The sequence below is a fragment of the Cyanistes caeruleus genome, chromosome 32 (assembly GCF_971803275.1).
Source record: "Cyanistes caeruleus chromosome 32, bCyaCae1.hap1.1, whole genome shotgun sequence".
In the NCBI taxonomy this organism is placed as follows: Eukaryota; Metazoa; Chordata; class Aves; order Passeriformes; family Paridae; genus Cyanistes; species Cyanistes caeruleus.
The window spans coordinates 2,900,216-2,919,718 of NC_141733.1; the positions used below are offsets into that span (position 1 = coordinate 2,900,216).

Here is a 19,503-nt window from a genome sequence, read left to right on the forward strand (position 1 = left end):
GCTGGACCCCGGGCGGGACCCCCTGGGACCCTCGGGTCCGGCACCTCGGGGACCCCACGGAGAAAAAATGGGGAGAAAGGAGAGGAAAGAGGGGAGAAAGGGGAGGAAAGGGGAAGACAGGGCACAACAGGATAAAATTTGGCATATGTGGGGGAAAATTGTGAAAAACTGGGGAAGAATGGGGCAAAATGGAGGGAATGGGCAAGGAGAAGGAATAGGCAAAGCTGAGAAAAACATGAGGGAAAACAGAATTGGGAGAAAAAAGGGGAAGGAATGAGGCAAAATAGGGAGAAACAGCAAAAAAAATGGGAGGAAACCTGGAAACACTGTACAGAGATGGGGCAAAACCGGGCAAAAAGGGATAAATGGGACAGGAATGGGGTAAAACAGGGCAAGATGAGGCAGAAAGAGTTAAAGTGGGACAAGAATGGGATAAAATGACAAAATAGGCTAAAAATGAGTAAAATGGGACAGGAATGGGGTAAGACAGAGCAAAATGGCACAAACCAGCAAAACAGGAAGATTTGGCATAAATGGAGTAAAATGGAGCAAGAAGAGGCAGGAATGGAGAAAATGAGAAATGGGCAAAAATGGGGCCAAAATGAGACAAAGCAAGGCGGGGATGGGGCAAAAGTGTTCAAAAATGAGTAAATGGGACATGAACAGAGCAAAATGTGGCAGGAATAGTGTAAAACAGGGTCTTGGGTCAGGCAGGGGCTGCAGTAGTGCAAAGGTCAGTAGGGTGATGCAGGGCTGGTTATGGGGACTCAGAAATGTGTGGGGCTGATCCCGACCCTGCCCCACATCTCACAGTTCTGGGGCCAACCCCTATTACTTCGTCCCCCACCCCACCGTTATGGGGTCGATCCCATCCCTCCAACTCTCACTCCACAAGTTCTGGGGCTGATTCCTTTCCCTCTGCCCCCCACCCCACAGTTCTAGGTCTTCCCCCATTCCACCCACCCCACACCCCATAAGTTTTGGGGTTGATTCCTTTCCCCCTGCCCTGCACTCCCCAATTCTGGGTCAGACCCCCAAACCTCTGTCCCGTATTCCACGAGTTTTGGGGCTGATTCCCTCACGCCCCACTCCCCAAGTTTTGGAGTCGATCCCCTTCCCTGTCCTCCCACCCCCAGCTGTGGGGCCGATCCCCGCAGGAACAAAGCCCTGGGCCGGCTCCAGCCGCACCTTCCCGGGAGCGAGGCCGTGGGGAGGTGCCGTGGGGCCGCTCCCGGCTATAAATCCCGGCCAGAATTCCCGCCCGGAATTCCATCCGTGCGTCCGTCCGTGCGACTCTCGGGCTCCCGCCGTCGTGTCACCATCCCCATGAGCTTCTCCCGCCGCACCGTCTATTCCAGCTCCGTCCGCTCCGGGACCCTCGGCACCCATGGGATCGCCCCCGGCCGCCGCTTCGCCCCCTTGGGCAGCGCCGCGAGCGTGTACGCGGGGGCGGGGGGCGCGGGATCCCGCGTCTCCGGCACCCGCACCCTGAGCAGCGCTGGGGGGGGCTTTGGGGCAGGTTACGGGGCCGGTTATGGGGCCAGCCTGGGGGGCAGCGTCTTCCTGGGGGCCTCCGGGGCCGTGGCCAACGAAAAGGAGGCGATGCAGGACCTCAACGACCGCCTGGCCACGTACCTGGAGCAGGTGCGGAGCCTGGAGCGGGAGAACCGGCGCCTGGAGACCCAAATCCGGGAGTTTATGGCCCAAAAGGGGCCCAGCGCCCACGACTGGAGCCCCCAATGGGAGCTGATCGAGGAGCTACGGGAGAAGGTCGGGGCTCGGGGGGGGGTCCGGGTTAAACATTAACTGGGGTGGGTGGGGGGGGTGGGGAAGAACTGAACTTTGCATCTGTGGGGGGACTGTAAGTCCCTAGGGGGACATGGGGGAGATCTGTAAGTCCCCGTGGGTGGGGGGCGCAGGGAGGTTTCCTCCCCGTGGGGCGAAAGGACGTGACTGAGGCCACCGGGGTGGGGCGGTGTTGAAGGAGCCCCCCCCCTCCATTTTTACCCCGATTTTTGGGTAAACGAGCCCCCTCCCAGCCCCCACAAAGCCCCTCTTGGAGCCCCCCTCAAGGTGACCGGCACCCCTACCCCCCCCACCCCTCTGTCCGCCCCGCCCCGGGTTATCGCCGCTTTTCCGGGGCGAGGCCCTGTAGGGAAGGGGGGTCAGGGAAGTCATCTTGCCGCGGTGACAGTGACACGTGTCCCTGTATCCCTGTGTGCGTCCCTATGTCGCCGTGTCCCATGTGTTCCACTCACCTGTCCCCCCCATATCCATGTGTTCACCTCTCTCCGTTTGTCTCCATGTCTCTGTGTCCACCCTCACGTCCATGTGTCCCTCCACATGTCCCCCATCCCCATGTCCATGTGTCTCCCCATGTCCCCCCCTCAATGAGTCCCCATATCTCTGTGTCCATGTCCCCACATCCATATGTCCATTTGTCCCTACATGTCCCTATATTCGTGTGTATCCCCGTGTCCCTCTAAGTCCGTGTGTCCTCTGTATCCATGTGTGTCCTTCTGTCCCCATCCCAGATCCTGGAGAGCACAGTGGAGAATGCACGGACAGTGCTGCAGATTGACAATGCACGGCTGGCGGCCGACGACTTCCGGGTCAAGTGAGGGCGGGATACTGGGAATAATGGGAATACTAGGAATAATGGGGATGGGAACACGGCAGAGATGACATGGGAATGAGGATGGAGTGGGAATGGGGATGGAAATGAGGGTGGGAATATGATGGAAAAGAGGGTGGAGATGGGGTGGGAATAGGGGTGGGAACTGGCACTGAGGGGGAATGGGGATAGAGGTGGAAATGGAGTTGGAAACAAGGTGGGAATGGAGATGGGATTAGGGGTGGGATTGGATAGGAATAGGGATGAAGATGGAGTGAGGATGAGGGTGAGAATGGGGCTGTGAATGGGGATGAGGATGGAGACAAGATGGGTATAAGGACGAGGGTGGAAATGGGGATGGGAACAGGAGTAGGGATGGGATGGGATGGGATGGGATGGGATGGGATGGGATGGGATGGGATGGGATGGGATGGGATGGGATGGGGATAAGGATGGTGAGAGAGATGGGATGGAGACAAGCATGGAAATAGGAGTGAGAATGGGAATAGGGTGGAAATGGATGGGGATTGGGATGGGATGGAGACTGAATGGGGATGGATGGGAAGGAAGTGGGTACAGAGATGGGAATGGGGTGGTGACAGAGACAGGGATGGGGCTGGAGATGGGACAGGGATGTGCACAAAGACCAGGATGGAAATAGGAGCGGGAATGGAGAACATGTGTGGACAGGGACAGGGATGGGCTGAGGATGGAAATCAGGATGAGGACATGGTCAAAGATGGAAACAGGAGTGGGAATGGGAAACTGGATGGGGACAGGGAAAAGGACAGGCATGGGGACAGCTGTAGGTGAGAATTGGGATGGGAACGGGAGATGAAAATGGGAATGGGGACAAAGAGAAGGATGGGAATAAGGATGGGGACAGAGACAAAGATGGGATGAGTGGAAGTGACAGAGGGGATGAGACAGGGATAAGAACATGGATGGAGATAGCGATGGGATGAGGTCAGGCAGTGCTGGAGATGGAAATGAGGATGGAACAAGGAGATGGGATGGGACTGAAAATAGAGATGAGGATGAGGATGGGGATGGGGATGGGGATGGGGATGGGGAAGGGAAATGGAGATGGAGATGAGGATGAGAATGAGGATGGATATGAGACTGAGGATGAGAATGATGGGGATGGGATGGTAATGGGATGGGGATGGGACAGCAATGGGGAAAGGGATGTGATGGGGATGAAGATGAGGATGATGGGACAGGGATGGGGAGAAGGATGTGTTGGGAATGGAAATGGGGCTGAGGATGACAGGGATTGAACAAGGATGAGGAAAAGGCTGTGTTGGGTTGGGGATGGAAATGAGGCTGATGATAGGGGTGGGGGAAAAGATATGCTGGGCACAGAAAAAAGCCAAGGACAAGGATGAAGTTATGAATGTGCATAAGGCTGGCTCAGCTCCATGTCCCATCCTGGCTCTGGCCCCACTCCTGTGACATTGCCAGGTTCGAGGCAGAGCTGGCCATCCGGCTGTCAGTGGACGGCGACATCATGGGGCTGCGCAAGGTCTTGGATGACACCAACATGACACGGCTGCAACTTGAGGGGGACATCGAGGCTCTGCGTGAGGAGCTGATCCTGCTGCGCAAGGACCATGACCAGGTGGGTCTGGGTGGCTTGGGGAGCCCGGGGAGGGCATGGGACCCCAAACTGACCCACTCTGCTTCCAGGAAGTGCAGGACCTGCAGGCGCAGGTCTCACAGTCAGCGCTGACAGTGGAGGTGGATGCACCACGGTCACAGGATTTAGGGAAGGTCCTGGGGGAGCTGCGGGCTCAGTATGACACCCTGGCCCAGAAGAACCTGGAGGACCTGGAGAAGCAGTGGGGGCAGCAGGTGGGGAACCCAAAAAAAACCAAATCCCACCCCAAAATGGTCCTCAAAATGGTCCTGGGGGAGCTGCATATGCAGGATAATACCCTGGTCTTAAAACCCCTGGAGAACCTGGAGAAGTAGTGGGAGTGGGAGTGGGAGTGGGAGTGGGAGTGGGGCTGGCATAGGAGGTCCCCAAAGGAGCCCCACAAAGGGGAGAGGAAGGGGTGGAGTCTCCCCTGGGTGGAGGGGACTCCTGGGGTGAGCTGCTCTGGGAGGTTCCTTGTTGAGCCTTGGGGACACTTTCACGGTGGCCTCTGTCCAAGGGGGCCCAATTTTGGAGCCCATCCTAGGGGATTCCCATGATGTGGGACCCTCATGCCTGAGTCTGGCTTCTCTTGGGATGGTCTCATCACCCACATCTCCACCAGGACTTGGGGTGTCCGTGGTGGCTGGGACCAAGGCTGCTGCCCCCCAGACCCCAAGGGTGTCCCTGAGCCCTCCCAGACCCCTCCTTCCCCTCCCAGATCACGGAGACCACCCTGGAGGTGACACAGAGCACAAAGGACCTGGACGCAGCACGAGGCACTGTTGGGGCCCTGCGTCGCTCACTGCAGACCCTTGAGATCGACCTTGAGGCCCTGCGCAACCAGGTACCCCAAAATTCCCCAAACTCCCCCAAAAAACCCCAACTCTCCCAAATCCCTCAATCCACAGCCTCACACCCCCAACTCTGCCCACCAAAACCTAACTCCCTTCAATCCATGGCCCCAAAGCCCCAAAACCCTTCCAACCCCCAACCCATAACTCCAGGCCCCCAGAGGCCATTTTTAAGGTCCTGAGCCCCACCCACTAAACCCTCCAAATCCCCCAGAACTCAGGGCTGGAAGCTGCACTGCCTGAGGCTGAGGCTCGGGCCAGGGTGAACCCCCACAAGACTCCCTAATCCTCCCCTGATCCCCCCTGAACATGGGTTTGGGGGCTGCATTGACCAATCTTGGGGTGAACCCCCACAAAACCCCTTAGTCCCCCCAGAATGTGGGTCTGGAGGCTGTACTGGCTGAGCCCGAGATGACTCCCACCCCATTTTCATGGTGCAGATCCTCCAAACCCCCCATTTTAGGGGTAGTGACTCCCCCAAAACCCCCTACTTCCCCCCTGAACACTTGAAAACACAGATTTAGAGGCTGTCATGGTCCAGGCTGAGGCTCAGACTGAGGTGAACGTGCCCAAAACTCCCTTGACCCCATCCAATCCCCCAAGAATGCAGGTTTGGAGGCGGCGCTGGCTGAGGCCGAGGCTCGGGCCGGGGCTCACCTGGCGCAGGTGCAGCTCCAGGTGAGCGCGGCCGAGGCAGAGCTGCGGGACGTGAGGGCGCAGCTCCGGCGGCAGAACGAGCAGCACCGCGAGCTGCTTGGCCTCAAGGATCGGCTTGAAGCGGAGATCGCAACGTATCGGCAGCTGCTGGAGGGCAGCGACGGCTTCAGGTGAGCAGGGGGGAACTGGGGAGGGGCTCAGGTACTGGTTGGTTCAGGTGGGGGGGAAAGGAATTCAGGTACCAGCAGGGTTGAAGTTCAGATGAGAGGGGGAAGCTCAGGTACAGGAGGGGTAAGTTCAGATGAGTGAGGAAGTTTGTGGGGGAATTCGGGTTGGGGTGGAGTTCAGATCATGGGGAGGGGTTTGGGGGGGTTCAGGTGAGGGGGATGAGTTCGGGTATGAGAGGGTTCAGGGGAGAGTTTGGTGGAGAGGGAAGGAATTCAGTTATGGGGTGTTAGAAGTTCAGGTGAGGGGGGAATTTTGAGGTGTAGTTCAGATATGGGCAGTTCAGGTGAGGAGGGGAAAGAAACAGGAGGTGAAAGTTCAAATAGAGGGGGAGTTCAGATGCAGGGGGAGAATGTGGGGGGGGCATGTGAACAGGGGTTCAGGTGAGGGGGGGAAGTTCAGGTTTGGGGGAAGGTGAGCAGAGAGAGCTCGGGTGAGGAAGCTTGGGGGGTGAGTTCACGTATGAGGGCTCGGGGGGGAAATTCAAAGGGGGGCAGTTCAGGTGAGGGGGAATCCAGGTGGGGTGGAAGTTGAGGTGAGGGGGAAATGGAGACAGAGGAGAGGGGGATATGGGCTGGAAAGGGGATGGGAAGGGATAATCTCAAGAATGGAGTGTCCAGGTGCCATACCTGGCATGGAGAGGGGACAGTGGTGACAACACAGTGACAACCAGGGTGGATGAGCCCCCTGTGATGAAGTGTCCAGGTCCCACCAGTTTCAAGATTTTGGGGACAGCCAGGGAACAGCAGTGACATCGAGGGGGGAATGATCACAGGAAATCAGCTATCCCAGCTCTGTCATTCAGGATGGTCTGGGGATGGAGACAATGGTGATGTCAGAGGGCATGAACCCCAGGTGTCCAAGTGTCTGGGTCCCAGCAGTTACAATATTCTGGGAACAGCCGGGGGACAGTGGTGACACACAGAGGGAATAGTCTCCAGAGTGTTGGGACACCCCAGCTCACCCCCCCGGACATTCCATCTCCATTACCTGTTGGCTGACACTGAGGGGAGGACACTACTGGAATGGGGAGGGGATCCCCAGCCGCCCCTACCCCTAACCTCCCCTCCCCGCAGCTTGAGGGATGCCCTGGACAAGGAGACCACAGCCACCACGGCAGGGACAGGGACCACCCAGCGGGTGGTCACCGAGACCAGGGAGGTGAAGGTCCGCACGTACTGAAGGGGGTCACGGGGGATTCCCGGCCTCCAAAAGCCGGGAGGGTCTCCGAGCCCCTCCAGATCCAAATAAAGTGGCGATTCCCATGAATGGGAGATGGGATGTGCTGGTGTGTCCTTCCGGGGGGGAAACGGGGGTGGGGATATGGGGCTGAGACCGGGGGAAACTGAGACACGGGGTTGTCAGGGGAGGGATGGATTCCTGTACCCCATCTTGTCACCATCCTGACACCTGTCACCCATGCCCCCCCCAGGACACCCCTTTTGCCCCCAGCCATGTCGGGGTCCCTGGGGCCATCGACCTCCCAGAACCAAATGGGAGGACCCCAAAACGTCCCTGTCCCCACCGGCCCCAGGGTAAGCTCCGAGCTCTGGGCGCAGTCCGTCGTGAGCTGCTCCCTGGGGGACACGGGTGTCGCGGGAGCCGAGGTCCCACTGCGGTACCCGGCTGTCCCGGTGCGGTGCTCGGGGGTCGCGGGGATCCTCGTGCCCGGGAGTCCCGGTGTCGGGGTTTCCTTGGGGGTCGATGCCCAGAGGTGTCGGTGCCCGGGGGTCACTGGAGAGTCAGCAGACCGGGGGTGTTGGTGCCTAGAGGGTCACGTACCAGGGGGTGGCGGAATCGGGGCTCCCGGGGGGCTCCCAGGGGTGTCGGTGTCCGGGGAATCGCGGTGCCCAGGGCTGTCGCTGTGTGGGGGAGCCCATGTCCGGGGCTCCTGGTGTCGGGGATCGCAGTGACCGGGGAATCTTGGGGTTGTCAGTGCCCAGGGGTCTCAGTGTCGTGGGGCCCGGGGAGTGACGCTGTTGGGGCGTTTCGGTGTCCGGGGTGTAAGTGCCGGGGGTCCCAGGTGCCGGGAGTCCCGGTGGGAAGTTCCTGGTGCGTTCCCTCCGCCCCTCCCCCACAGGACTCTCCGGCCCCAGGCCCCGCCCCCAGCCCAGATCACACCCCCGCGCTTTGCCCCGCCCCCTGACAGGGCGCGACGCTCGTGGTCACGTGACGCCACCATCCGGGTCCTTTGCCTTCTCTGCCTCGTCCCAACATGGCGGCCCCAGGTGAGCGCTGCGCCGCGGGCCCGGGCCCCGCCGGTTCGCGCGGGGCTCCGCGGGCACTGATGGCGGCACCGATGGCGGCCCCGGGGCTGTTACGGGCACCGCCGCTCCTGGAGATGGGGCTAGGTGGGGAGGCGGTGGCGGGAACACCGGGGGAAGCGGCGGGAAAACCGAACCACCCCCCCCCCCCCCTTCCTCCTCCGCCGCGTCTCCTCAGGGCGGGCGCGCGCCCTTTCCCCCCCGCCGCTTCCCATTGGCGGGTGTGCGCGCGCGGCCCGTGATTGACGTGCGCGCGACAGGCTCCCCCAATACCTCCCTGCCTCCCATTGGCGGGGGCGCGCGTGCCCGGCTGGTGATTGACGGGCGCGCGCCGGGCGCGGCCCGGCGCGTGCGCGCGGGAGGGGGCGACGTGCCCACGTGGCCGCGAACGGGAGGGGTCGGAGGGGCCCCGGTACCGGGAGGTATGGGGGGGAGATGGGATTTGCCTCCCCACACATCTGCTCCCAGGGGCTGCACCGGGACCCCCTTCCCGGGCCCGCGGTGCTCTTGGGGTTCCCTGGGGTTAGGAACGGGGGAGGCGGGGCGGTATATGACCCCTCCCAACCCGGCTCCCCACTCCATTCCCGATCCCGCAACATCTCCCGGGATCCCCGGCTCTCCTTGGGGGGTCCCGGTACCACTGTGAGCACCGGCACCAGTGTGAGCACGGGGGGAGCTGGAAGGTGCTCCCCATCCCAAGGTTCTGTGTTTCCCACCTGGATCCATCCCTGTCCCAGCTTTCCCGTGGCCTCAGATGCTTTCTGCATTCCCAGGAATGTCTCAGGCTGGTTTCCTGGGGGAGGTTGAGTCACCCTGGGGCATCTCTGAGGCTCTTGAGGCTCCCGGATCCCAGGCTGGGATTCCTGTAGGATTCCCAGAACAGCCCCATGCTTCCCTGAAGTCCATGGTAGGAGGGAAGGGAGGGATTGGGGGAAGATGGAGCCATCCCAGGGGTCTCACACAGCACCACCACCACCCTCTCCCAATTCCCACGGGAAAACACCAGTGGTGGTTCTCTCTATGCTGCGTTTCCATGGAATAACATTTCCAGGCCATTCCATGAGCAATCCCAGCATTCCATCTTCATCCTTTTTATCCTTGTTAAAGCTCTTCAGTTTATTAGCTAATTATTATTCCACTCTCTGGCCAGAGCTCTGACCATATGAAAATTCATGATCTCTCCTTAAAAAAAAAAAGGGATGTTTTTCCAAGCCTTTCTTTCTCATATTCTTAAAAAGCATCAGTTTTCCTTGCCCTGGGAGCACAATTGACTTCCCCAAAACCTGATGGGGGAAGGAAGGAAATAAATCCACCATTTCTTTTGGACTCCAAGATTCCCCCCAGCTCCACCTGGAGGGATTTTTCCTGGAAAATGTGGCATTCTTGCCAGGAAAGGTCCCAGATCCAGTGGCAGAGCATGAGGGCAGCAGTTACTCCGGGAAGGAAGGAAGACTGGGGGAATTGTGAATCAAAATCTGCCTTCCAGGAAATAACCCAGTTTTCCAGGAGGGTCACAGCATATGCCTGGGTGTGTCCCTGCAGGGGGTCAGATGGGGACAGTTTTCCTGGTGGAAATAGCAAATAAAGGGGGCTGAGGGGGTGGCTCAGTGGTTCCTGACCCCTAGTGTATCCTGTACCAGTGGCTCCTGTCCCATCCTGGTGTCCCATGTCCCAGTCTGGAGCCCCGTCCTACCCCAGTGGCTCCTGTCTTATCCCATCCCAGTGGCTCCTGTCCCATCTCAGTGCTCCATGTCCCATCTTGTGTCTCATCCTGTCACTTCCTGTTCCCTCTTTGCTCCTCCTGTGCCTCCTGCTGTCCCATCCCAGTTCCTCATATCCCATCCTGGTGCCCCACATCCCTTCCTGGTTCCTTCTGTCCCATCCCAGTGGCTTCTGTCCCACCTCATGTCCCACCCTGATGCCCTTGTGGCCCATCCCACTACTTCATGTCATCTTTCAGTGCCATATCCCACCCAGATGCTTCATGTCCCATCCTATGTCCCAGTACCTTCTGTCACATCTCAGTACCCAGTGTCCTGTCACTTTGGGACCCATCCTGATGCCTCATGTCCCATCCCAGTGACTGGTGTCACATCTTGTTGGTTCCTGTCCCCTCTTGGTTCCTCATGTCCCATCCTGATATTTCCTGTCTCCTCTTGACTCCTCCTGTCCTACCTCTTGTCCCATCCCAGTGGCTGCTGTCCCATCTTGGTGCTGTGTGTTCCATCCCAGCACTTCCTGTCTCATTCTGCTGCCTTGTGTCCCATCTTGTGTCCTCTTCTGGCACCTCATGTCCCATCCCATCCCATCGTCATCATCCCATGTCCTATCTGTCACCTTGTGTCCCATCCTGGTGCTCCATGTCCTCCTGTATGGTTTCCCCTTGGCCCCTCCTGTCCTGTACCATGTCCCTTCCCAGTGCCCCATGTCCCTTCCCAATGCCCCGTGTCCCATCTCACTGGCTCCTGTTCCATCCCAACTCCTCCCATTCCATCCCAGTCCCACCTCGTGTCCTACCCTGTCACCGTGTGCTCCATCCCAAGGCCTTGTGTCCCATCTTGGTGGCTCTTGTCACCTCTTGGCATCCCATGTCCCATTCCAATGTCCCATCACAGCACCTCCTGTCCCTTTCCAGTGTCCCATGTTCCAGTGCCTTGTGTCCAGTCCTGGCACCTCATGTCGCCTCTCCTCTCCTCATGTCCACTCCCAGTGTCAGGTCCCGATGGCTCTTGTCCCATCCCAGTGTCCCATCCCTGCTCCTCATGACCCATCCCAGTGTTCCATGTCCTGTCCCTGTGTCCCATGTCCCATCCTGGTGTCCCCAGTCCCATTCCAGTGTCCTGTGTCCCACCCCAGTGTCCCCAGTCCCCTCTGCCCCTGCCCTGTTTCTGTCCTTGCTCTCATTCTACGTGTTCCCACTCTGATTCCCTTCCATTCTCACTCTTTTTCTGACCCATTCTTGCTCTCATTCCTGTCTGTCCCAGCTCATTTCTGCCCATTCACTGTCTCATTCCTGCCCATGCCCGCTCCCATTCACACCATTCCCACTCTGATCCCATTCTCATTCCCTCTTATTCCCTCTCTTTCCTGACCTTTCCCTCTCTCATTCCCATCCATTCCCTGTCTAATTCCCCCCATTCCCATTCCCGCTCTGATCCATATCTCTGGTCTCTCCTGCAGCGGCAGCAAAGAAGAAGCCAAAGAAGGGGAAGACGCTGACGCTCACGGATTTCCTGGCGGAGGATGGGGGGGGCGGGGGGGGGCCCACCTACATCCCCAAACCTGTGAGCTGGGCTGATGAGACCGACGACCTGGAAGGTGAGCATGGCATTCCTGGAGCCAGGATGGCATTCCTGGAGCCAGGATGGCATTCCCAGCTCTGGGATTGACATTCCCAGCTCCCAGAGCAGCATTTCTGGAGCCAGGGTAGCATTCCTAGCCCCCAGAGTGGCATTTTCAGCTTTGGGATTGGCATTCCCAGTCCTTGGAGCAGCATTCTCAATCCATGGGCACCATTCTGAGCTCTGAGATTGGCATTCTCAGCTCCCAGACTGGCATTCCTGTTTCAGGATCAACATTCCCATGCCCTAGAGGGGCATTCCAGGATCATGGAGGGCATTCCCAGCTCCCAGACTGTCATTCCCAGCTCTGGGTCAGTGTTGCCAGCTCTTGGAACATAATTCCCACCTTCCAGATTGGCATTCCCAGCTCTGGATTGGCATTCCTAGCTGCAAGTGGTACCCACAACAGGAAAAATCCACTGGCTGTTCCTTTCTTGGGGAATAATGAAGCTGGGAGAGCCATGTGAGTTTTCCTCAGGGATGAGACTCAATGTCCAGCAAAGTGTGGGAGCAGAAATGAAGTATTGAGAGTTTTGGGGACTGGATTCACCAGAGCTTCCCACTGAGCCAGGCTGGAATCCAGGCAGGAATGAATCATGGAAAGCCATGCCATGGGATTTCCTATCCCTGCCTTAGCTGATCTGGATGGCATCAGTGCACCTTTTCCATGGATTTACCAATGCTGCTGGCAGTTGCCATTGCTCTGCTGGACTCCAGTTCCCTCCAGTTGGGTCTGGATGACTGGTTTCTTCCCATTGCCTCCAGTTGCTTTCAGCTGCCTCCATATGGGTGGGTTTTGGGATGATTTGCTGACTCCAGTTGACCTGGCCAGCTCCGGATGGCCCCAGTCAGCTCCAGCGGGCTCTGGTCAGGTGCGTCTGTCCCCACATTCCGGATTTCTCTGCAGTCTCCACCACGTGGCACAGCAATGATGACGATGTTTACCGGGCGCCTCCAATCGACCGCTCCATCCTTCCCACGGCCCCGCGCGCCGCCCGTGAGCCCAACATCGACAGAAGCCGCCTCCCCAAATCCCCCCCATACACGGCATTCCTGGGAAACCTGCCCTATGATGTCACGGAAGAGTCCATCAAGGATTTCTTCCGAGGGCTCAATGTGAGTGACGTTCCAGAGGGTGGGAATGCCATGGGAACCTGGGGCGCAACTCTTCTCTATCGGACACCCATATCCATTACCACGGGATTTTCCTGGAATATTGGAGTCTGTAGGTTGATCCTGAGAGAATCCCGTGATTCCTCAGCCATGGATCAGCCATTTTTGCTCCTCCAGTGGGATTGAGGAGACTCCAGTGGGGGGTTTCCCTGTGGAATCAGGTGGAGGTTAGACTGGGAGGGGTGGGGTAGGGCAGCTCCCAAGTTCAAAGAAAAGAGCATCAAGAAGCTCATGGATCACACAGAGGTGTTGAAACCACAGGGAAATTAGTCCCAGATTGGGGAAAACCAAGTTTATTCCCATTTGAACCAATCCTGCTCTTCCGTCTCCAGCTACACACCTTGGCCTTCCTCATTCCTTTTTCCTCTTCCTGGCATTTGTTATCCTTTGAATGTAATTCCATGGATGTGTTGTGGATTCTCCTTTGGTCCAAGCTAGATCCTGGCTTTCCAAGAGGTTTCCCATCAGGAAATCCATCCCTAAAAAATCCAAGGGATGCTCTGGGGACCCCATGACCCCCTGGGATATCATTTAGGAATGTTGGTGGCTCCTGATACTTCGTAGGGCTCTGACCAGGAATGAGCAAGGAGCTCCCACACTTTGGGAGCCAAAATCCAGCAAAAGGAGGTTGTGGGCTATCCTGTGTCTATGTGGGACTTGTGCTGGACACATCCAGGGCTGGTTTTCCACTGGGATGAGCTCTGGGAGGGCTCCTGCTTCCTTGAGCCAGGTTGGATCCTGCAGAGCATACCCTTCCCATTGTTCCCAGTGCAGCTGCCAGAGCTGGAATTCTCTTCCCAGTCTCTCAATCCAAAAATATTGCTGGGACTCCCCTCTTCCCTTCTCATGCATGAGGAACCTCCTCAATCCCTGGATATCCATGAGTTGCTCCATCCCAGATCCTGCTACCCTTCCACATTCCCCTTTGGAATCCAAGATCCTGAGGGGAGCTTCCCTGCCTTCCCTCCCTTCGCAGATCAGCGCCGTGCGGCTCCCACGGGAACCCACCAATCCTGAGAGGTTGAAAGGTTTTGGATACGCAGAATTTGAGGATATTGATTCCCTGTTCCAGGCCCTGAGCCTTAATGAAGAGGTGAGTCAAATCCCAGCTTCCAAGAGCACTTTAAGCCTAGGGCTTAAAGGAGCTCCAAGGACCTGGAGAAGGATTTGGACATGGGCCTGGAGTGATGGGAAAAGGTCAAATGGCTTCCATCTGGAAGAGGGGAGGATGGTGGGATATGGGGAGGGAATTCGCAGCCCAACACTCACTTCCCACTGTTGTTTCCAGTCTTTAGGAAACAGAAGGATACGAGTGGATGTGGCGGATCAAGCTCAGGATAAAGGTGAGCGTCCAGCTGAGGACACGGATTGAGCAGGGTAGGGATGCAGGGAGAGTGGCCAAGGGCGCAGCCCCAACCCTGCCCTGTTTCCTTCCTTTACTTTTAATTTTCTTTTCCTTTCCCTCTCCTTGTCTCTGCTCTCTCTGTGTCCCTGGCTCATGGCAGATCGGGACGATCGCTGCTTTGGCAGAGACCGAGATCGCTTCCGGGACTCAGAGCGGTTTGAGAGCGACTGGCGCGCACGTCCAGCTGCTCCCGATGCCTTCGATGACTTCCCCCCACGCCGGAGTGACGATGGATTTGGGGACAGTGAGTGAAGGGAACAGGCCCAGCATTCCAGGCACTCCCTCCTTCCCCTGTGTCCTGGGAACCAGCGTTGTCCTAGGATCCAGGAGCACCTGACACTGCTCTGCCTGAAGTTAGGAGCCACCTGAGCTCATTCCTACCCTGAGGTTGTTCATTCCCATCTGGTTCTCATTCATTCTCAGAACTCAGTCTCATCTGGACCTAATATATTCCCAGAAGTCATTCCCACCCTGAGCTTGTTCATTCCCCGTGAACATTTGGAGTTCATTTGTTCTCAGCTCTCATTCCTACCCCAAGCTTATTCATTTCCAAAACTCTTCATTCCCACCTGACCTCATTCCCAGTCTGTAGGGCTAAATGGGGCCTCCTTCTCTCCCATGTGGAGCAGTACCGAGATTTTCCTCCTTCCTCGTGAAATCTGCTTATCCCAGTAAAACCCCATTCCACTTCCAGGATATCGTGATCGCTATGATGACCGGTATCGGGACGGGCCACGGCGGGACATGGATCGCGGCTTTGGGAGCCGGGATCGCTATGATGACCGCAGCAGGGATTACGACCGAGGTGGGAATTCCCAAGGATTTTCAGGGGCAGAAAGACTGGGAGTGAGACGCGCCTCCATGGCCAGCAACCGGGAATCCCCCAAATTCCCAGACTCTTGTCACTGGGAATCTGGGCTGCATTATCCCTAGTCCCTCTCAGACAGAACCATCTCGTTCCCCAGGCTACGATTCCCGAATAGGCAGTGGCCGGAGAGCCTTTGGAAGCGGATACCGCCGGGATGATGACTACCGTAGCTATGAGGATCGTTATGACCGGCGGGATGACCGGATGGATCGGTGGAATTCCCGGGATGATTACGGCCGGGATGATTTCCGCCGTGAGGACAGAGGTGGGGTGGAACCAGAGCTGTTCCTTTGGGAAAAGTTGGATAGAATGGGAATGATCCCTTGGAAAAGGTGGGAGCAATAGGGAATGGTCCCTTGGGAATGGTGAGATGTGATGGGAATGGTCACTTGGGAAAGATGAGATGGGATTGGAAGGGTCTCTTGAGAAAGGCAGAATGGGATAGGAATGATCCCCATGGAAAGGTGGGAAGGACAGGGAATGGTCTGTCAGGAAAGGTGGATTAGGATGGAAATGTTCCCCATGGAAACGTGAAAGAGAGTGGGAATGATCCCTCAAGAGAAGTGGACTGGGGAAGGGGTAGTCCCTTAGGAATGGTGGGATGGGACGGGGATTATCCTGTCAGTCCCAGTACTGGTGCAGGAAAGATCAGTGCCATCGGGATCTCCCGGCTCATTCCCAGGTCCCACCCAGAGACCGAAGCTCAACCTGAAGCCCCGCAGTGCTCCCAAAGAAGAGGAAACTTCTGGAGCTCCCGCTGCCCAATCCAGCCGGGCTGCTTCCATCTTCGGGGGGGCCAAGCCTGTGGATACAGCAGCTCGGGAGCGGGAAGTGGAGGAGCGGCTCCAGAAGGAGCAGGAAAAACTCCAGCGGCAGCTGGAGGATGACAAGAGGATCGACAGACGGCCCCGGGAAAGGTGGGAATGGTGCCTTGGGAAAGAGGGAGTGGGATGGAGATGATCCCATGGGAAGTGCTGGGAATGGTCTCTTGGGAAAGGTAGGATGGGTAGGGAATGACCACTTGGTAATGATGGAATGGGCAAGAATGATCCCATCCAAAGGATGAGAGGGGTAAGGAATGGTCTCTTGGGAAAGGGGGTATGGGCTGGGAATGATCCTGTGGCAAAGGTGGGGATGGGCAGGGAATGATCTCCACAAAGAGGTGGGATTGAATGGATGATTCCTCGGGAAATTCAGGGCTGATCCCCACAGAGAGCTGGGAGGGACAGGGTCCCTCCCCATGGAAAAGTAAGTGGGATGTGTGTGAATGATCCCTTCATTCGTAAGTGGTTCATGTGAGGTGGTGCTCATTGTATGGGAAAGGTGGGATCGGGCAGTCATTTCCCAGGCCTCTCATCCTATATCTACCCTATCCCAGGCATCCAAGCTGGCGGAGTGAGGAGAACCAGGAGCGATCCCGGACAGGCAGCGAATCCTCCCAGAGTGGCCCTACAGGACCCTCAGGAACGTCTGTGGGCTCTGGCCCCACCGGCCGGAGTGAGTTGGGATCTGGGGCAGATGGAGCATCCCAGCCCAGGGTGTCCAGCAGCTCCCACACGGATTTGTGTCCCCCCAGCCACACGGAGGAGGGAGAGTGAGAAATCCCTGGAAAATGAGCCCCTAGGAAAAGAGGAGGAGCCGCCCTCACCGCCCCCCAAATCCCGGGAAGAGAAGCCCAAGGTGATGCCAGCACCGCCTCCCAAGGAAAATGCCTGGATGAAGCGGAGCAGCCAGAACCCCCCTGGCAATTCCCAGAGCTCCGACTCAGAGCAACCCTCCCCAACCAGGTGGGTGTCCCAGGAAGGAGTGGCCTGTGGGAGGTGCTTTTCCAGCCCAGAGCATTCTGTGGGTCCTTGGTTTTCCCTGGGGGAGGACCCCAAGGGCTGGGAGAAGGGGACCCCAACATTGCCAGGGATGATCCTGTAGTGCATCCCAACATTTCTGCTGCCCATCCCTGCTTTCCTAAGCCCCATCCCGATATTCCTGTATCCCAGAGATGTTCCTGTGCCCCATCCCAGTATTCCTGCAGCACATCCCAGAGTTCCTGTGCCCCATCCCAATGTTCCTGTGCCCCATTCCATGGAGTCACTGTGATGCCCAGTGGCCCAGGGGTGTTCCTGCCACACATCCCATTATTCCTGTGTCCCAGCCCAGTGTTCTGAGGCACATCCCAACGTTCTTGCAGCCCATGGAGCCTCTTCTGCCCATCCTAACCTTCCTGTGCTCCCTCCCACCAATCTCAGGTGTGCTCCTGGGCTCCATCCCGATATTCCCAGGGCCCAGGGATACTCCAGTGCCCCATCCCAGTATTCCCAGGAATTCCCTGTGTACCATTCTAATACTCCAGTGCTCAACCCCAACATTCCCAGGCCCTATCCCAACATTCCTGTGCCCCATCCCACCATTCCTAGGAATGGGGCCATTCCAGGGACCCCCCTGATGCCCCTCCCCTCTTTTCTGCCTCCCCAGCGGGGGCCCCCCCGGCCCCTCCCCCTCTGGAGATGACGGAGGCCCCCCCAGGACCCCCCAAAGGAGAGGTGAGAATGGTTTTGGAGATTTGGGGGAGTTTTGGGAGCATTTGGGGGGCTCAGAGGGTGTTAGGGGGAGCTCAGGCGGCTTTGGGGGGGCTTGGGGGGAGGTTGGTATCGGGGGAGCTGGGAGATTGAGGGATTTTGTGGGGGTTTTGAAGGGGGTTGGGGGTGTTCCAGGGATGTCAAGGCCTTGCTGGGAGGTTCAGGAGGGCTTGAGGGGCTCAGGGGCTTTTGAGGGCTGTGACACCCCCCTTCACTCTTTTCCAGCAGACGAACTGAAGCCAGAGGGGGGCCGGGAGAACAGCTCCAAGGGCCGGAGCTGCAGCCGCGGCCCCGTGGGAATGGGGGACCCTGAGAGGTGAGGCCTCCCCCAGACCCCCCTCAGGAACCAGGAAGCCCCCCCAGGCACTGGGAATTTCCCTGGGAATTGATCTCTGCCCTCTGCCCCGCAGGAGAGATCCCCGGAAGGAGCACGAGCCAAAGAAACTGGAGGAGACTCCCCCCTCTGTAAGGATTCAGGGGGACCCAAAATGGGGAGGGAGGGACCCCCCTCAGATCTCAGGTTTGGGAGATTTTGGGGAATTTCCACCATAACTGACCCCCCGTGCCTCCACTTAACTGGGGGGCTGCGACCCCTCTTTAGGATGAATGAACTCCCAGGGGACTTCAACCCCTCAAATCTCATTTTTTGAGGTATTTTGGGAATTTTCTACTTCACTGCTCTCCTCCCTCTGCCCACCCCCACAGTTCAGCAGTCTGAGGTACAAAAGGGCAGTCTGAGACCCCTTTTGGGGGTGAATGACCCCCTGGGTGTCTTCCTCCTCTTCAAATCTTGTTTTTTTTGAGGGCTTGGGAAATTGTTTTCCAATAATGACCCCCCCTGGCCCTCTCAGCTTAACCACCCCAGCAATTTGGGATGTCTCTGGCCCCTTCTGGGGGGCTGTGACCCCTGGTTTTGGGATGTGCGAGCCCCTGGGGATCTTTATCCCCCTGAAATCCCATTTTTGGGAATTTTTCCTGGTTTTCCCTTCAGTTCAGCCACGCCAGCAAATATGCCGCGCTCTCCATGGATGGGGAGGATGAAGGTGATGATGAAGAAGGAGCCGAGTAAAAGCTTCCTCCCCCTCCTCCTCAGCCACCACGGGAACCTCCGGAGATTCCCAAAAATCCCAACCTTGATCCAGGCGAGATGGAAATAAAGCCTAAAACTCATCAATGCCCTCAGCTACGGCTTCTTAAATCCTGGAAAACCCCACCCTGAATGCACGGGAATCACCCCAGAATCAGCAAGGTGGGGCAGGAGGGGTAATTCCCAGAGTTTTCTCAAAGGAAAAGCAGCCCCCCCTCCATGTTTTCAATGGAATAAGGGGTGAGGAAGAGCTGGCCTTCCTCCCACCCCACTCACTGGAGCTCCTCCAAAACAAGGATGAGAAGGCATCCAATCCCCCACCAAATCCTTCAAGGTCTGGGGTCCCCCTCCACCCCGCATTTTCCTCCCCTCTGGAATGTCGATTTTCGCCTGGGCACCTTTATCATCCTCCTGCTCACAGGTGTCCCCCCAGTTCCTCTGCCCAGTTTTTGGGATGCAAACCCCACCCTTTACACAGGAAAACTTGGATTTCTAACCCAGAGCCTCAAGATAATTCTGAGATTTTGGGATTTGGAGTGGGCTGTAAAAGTGTAAAAAGAACTTTCCCAGAGGTTTTGGGAAGTCCTGGGGGAGTTTTGGAGTCCCTAGGGGGGTGTTTAGGGGTTCTCCCCCAGGTTGGGGGCTGTTCTGTTTTCTCCAATAAAATGAGCTTAAAAAGATCCAGAAAGCCCTAAATCCTTCTGCCCTTCTCCTACCCCCCTCCAAGGGAAATGGGGCAGTTCCCAAAGCCTCCCAGGGGGAATTTCCTGTCCCAACATTGGCCTTCCTCTCTGGTAAAGGGCTTC

At 57.5% G+C, this 19,503-nt stretch overlaps 2 protein-coding genes and 1 long non-coding RNA gene across 4 annotated transcripts; 2 read left to right on the top strand and 1 right to left on the bottom strand.

Annotated features, from left to right (window-relative positions):
- The first annotated feature begins 1,211 nt into the window (after positions 1 to 1,211).
- On the top strand, positions 1,212 to 7,260 carry KRT18 (keratin 18). Its single transcript, XM_086870588.1, has 7 exons — positions 1,212 to 1,770; positions 2,535 to 2,617; positions 4,079 to 4,235; positions 4,304 to 4,468; positions 4,972 to 5,097; positions 5,708 to 5,931; positions 7,063 to 7,260. Exons 1-7 carry the CDS (start codon positions 1,327 to 1,329, stop codon positions 7,166 to 7,168), a joined length of 1,305 nt encoding a protein of 434 aa, XP_086726714.1. The 5' UTR covers positions 1,212 to 1,326; the 3' UTR covers positions 7,169 to 7,260.
- LOC147647946 (uncharacterized) lies at positions 6,766 to 7,857 on the bottom strand. The gene is made up of 2 exons (XR_015281328.1): positions 7,769 to 7,857; positions 6,766 to 6,797 (listed from the first exon to the last, which is right to left on the bottom strand). It is a non-coding gene; the product is annotated as an uncharacterized LOC147647946 (long non-coding RNA).
- EIF4B (eukaryotic translation initiation factor 4B) lies at positions 7,685 to 18,780 on the top strand. Of its 2 annotated transcripts, none has more exons than XM_086870584.1 (15): positions 7,685 to 8,214; positions 11,431 to 11,568; positions 12,499 to 12,707; positions 13,741 to 13,857; positions 14,053 to 14,107; positions 14,270 to 14,413; positions 14,864 to 14,974; positions 15,135 to 15,302; positions 15,720 to 15,954; positions 16,416 to 16,534; positions 16,614 to 16,824; positions 17,507 to 17,574; positions 17,836 to 17,926; positions 18,021 to 18,075; positions 18,602 to 18,780. In XM_086870584.1, the coding sequence occupies exons 1-15, from the start codon at positions 8,202 to 8,204 to the stop codon at positions 18,677 to 18,679; spliced, it is 1,812 nt and encodes a 603-aa protein (XP_086726710.1). In that variant the 5' UTR covers positions 7,685 to 8,201; the 3' UTR covers positions 18,680 to 18,780. The 2 variants fall into 2 exon arrangements, with proteins under 2 accessions (XP_086726710.1, XP_086726712.1); XM_086870586.1 differs by having other exon boundaries at positions 8,131 to 8,214; positions 17,839 to 17,926.
- The last annotated feature ends 723 nt before the right edge of the window (positions 18,781 to 19,503 follow it).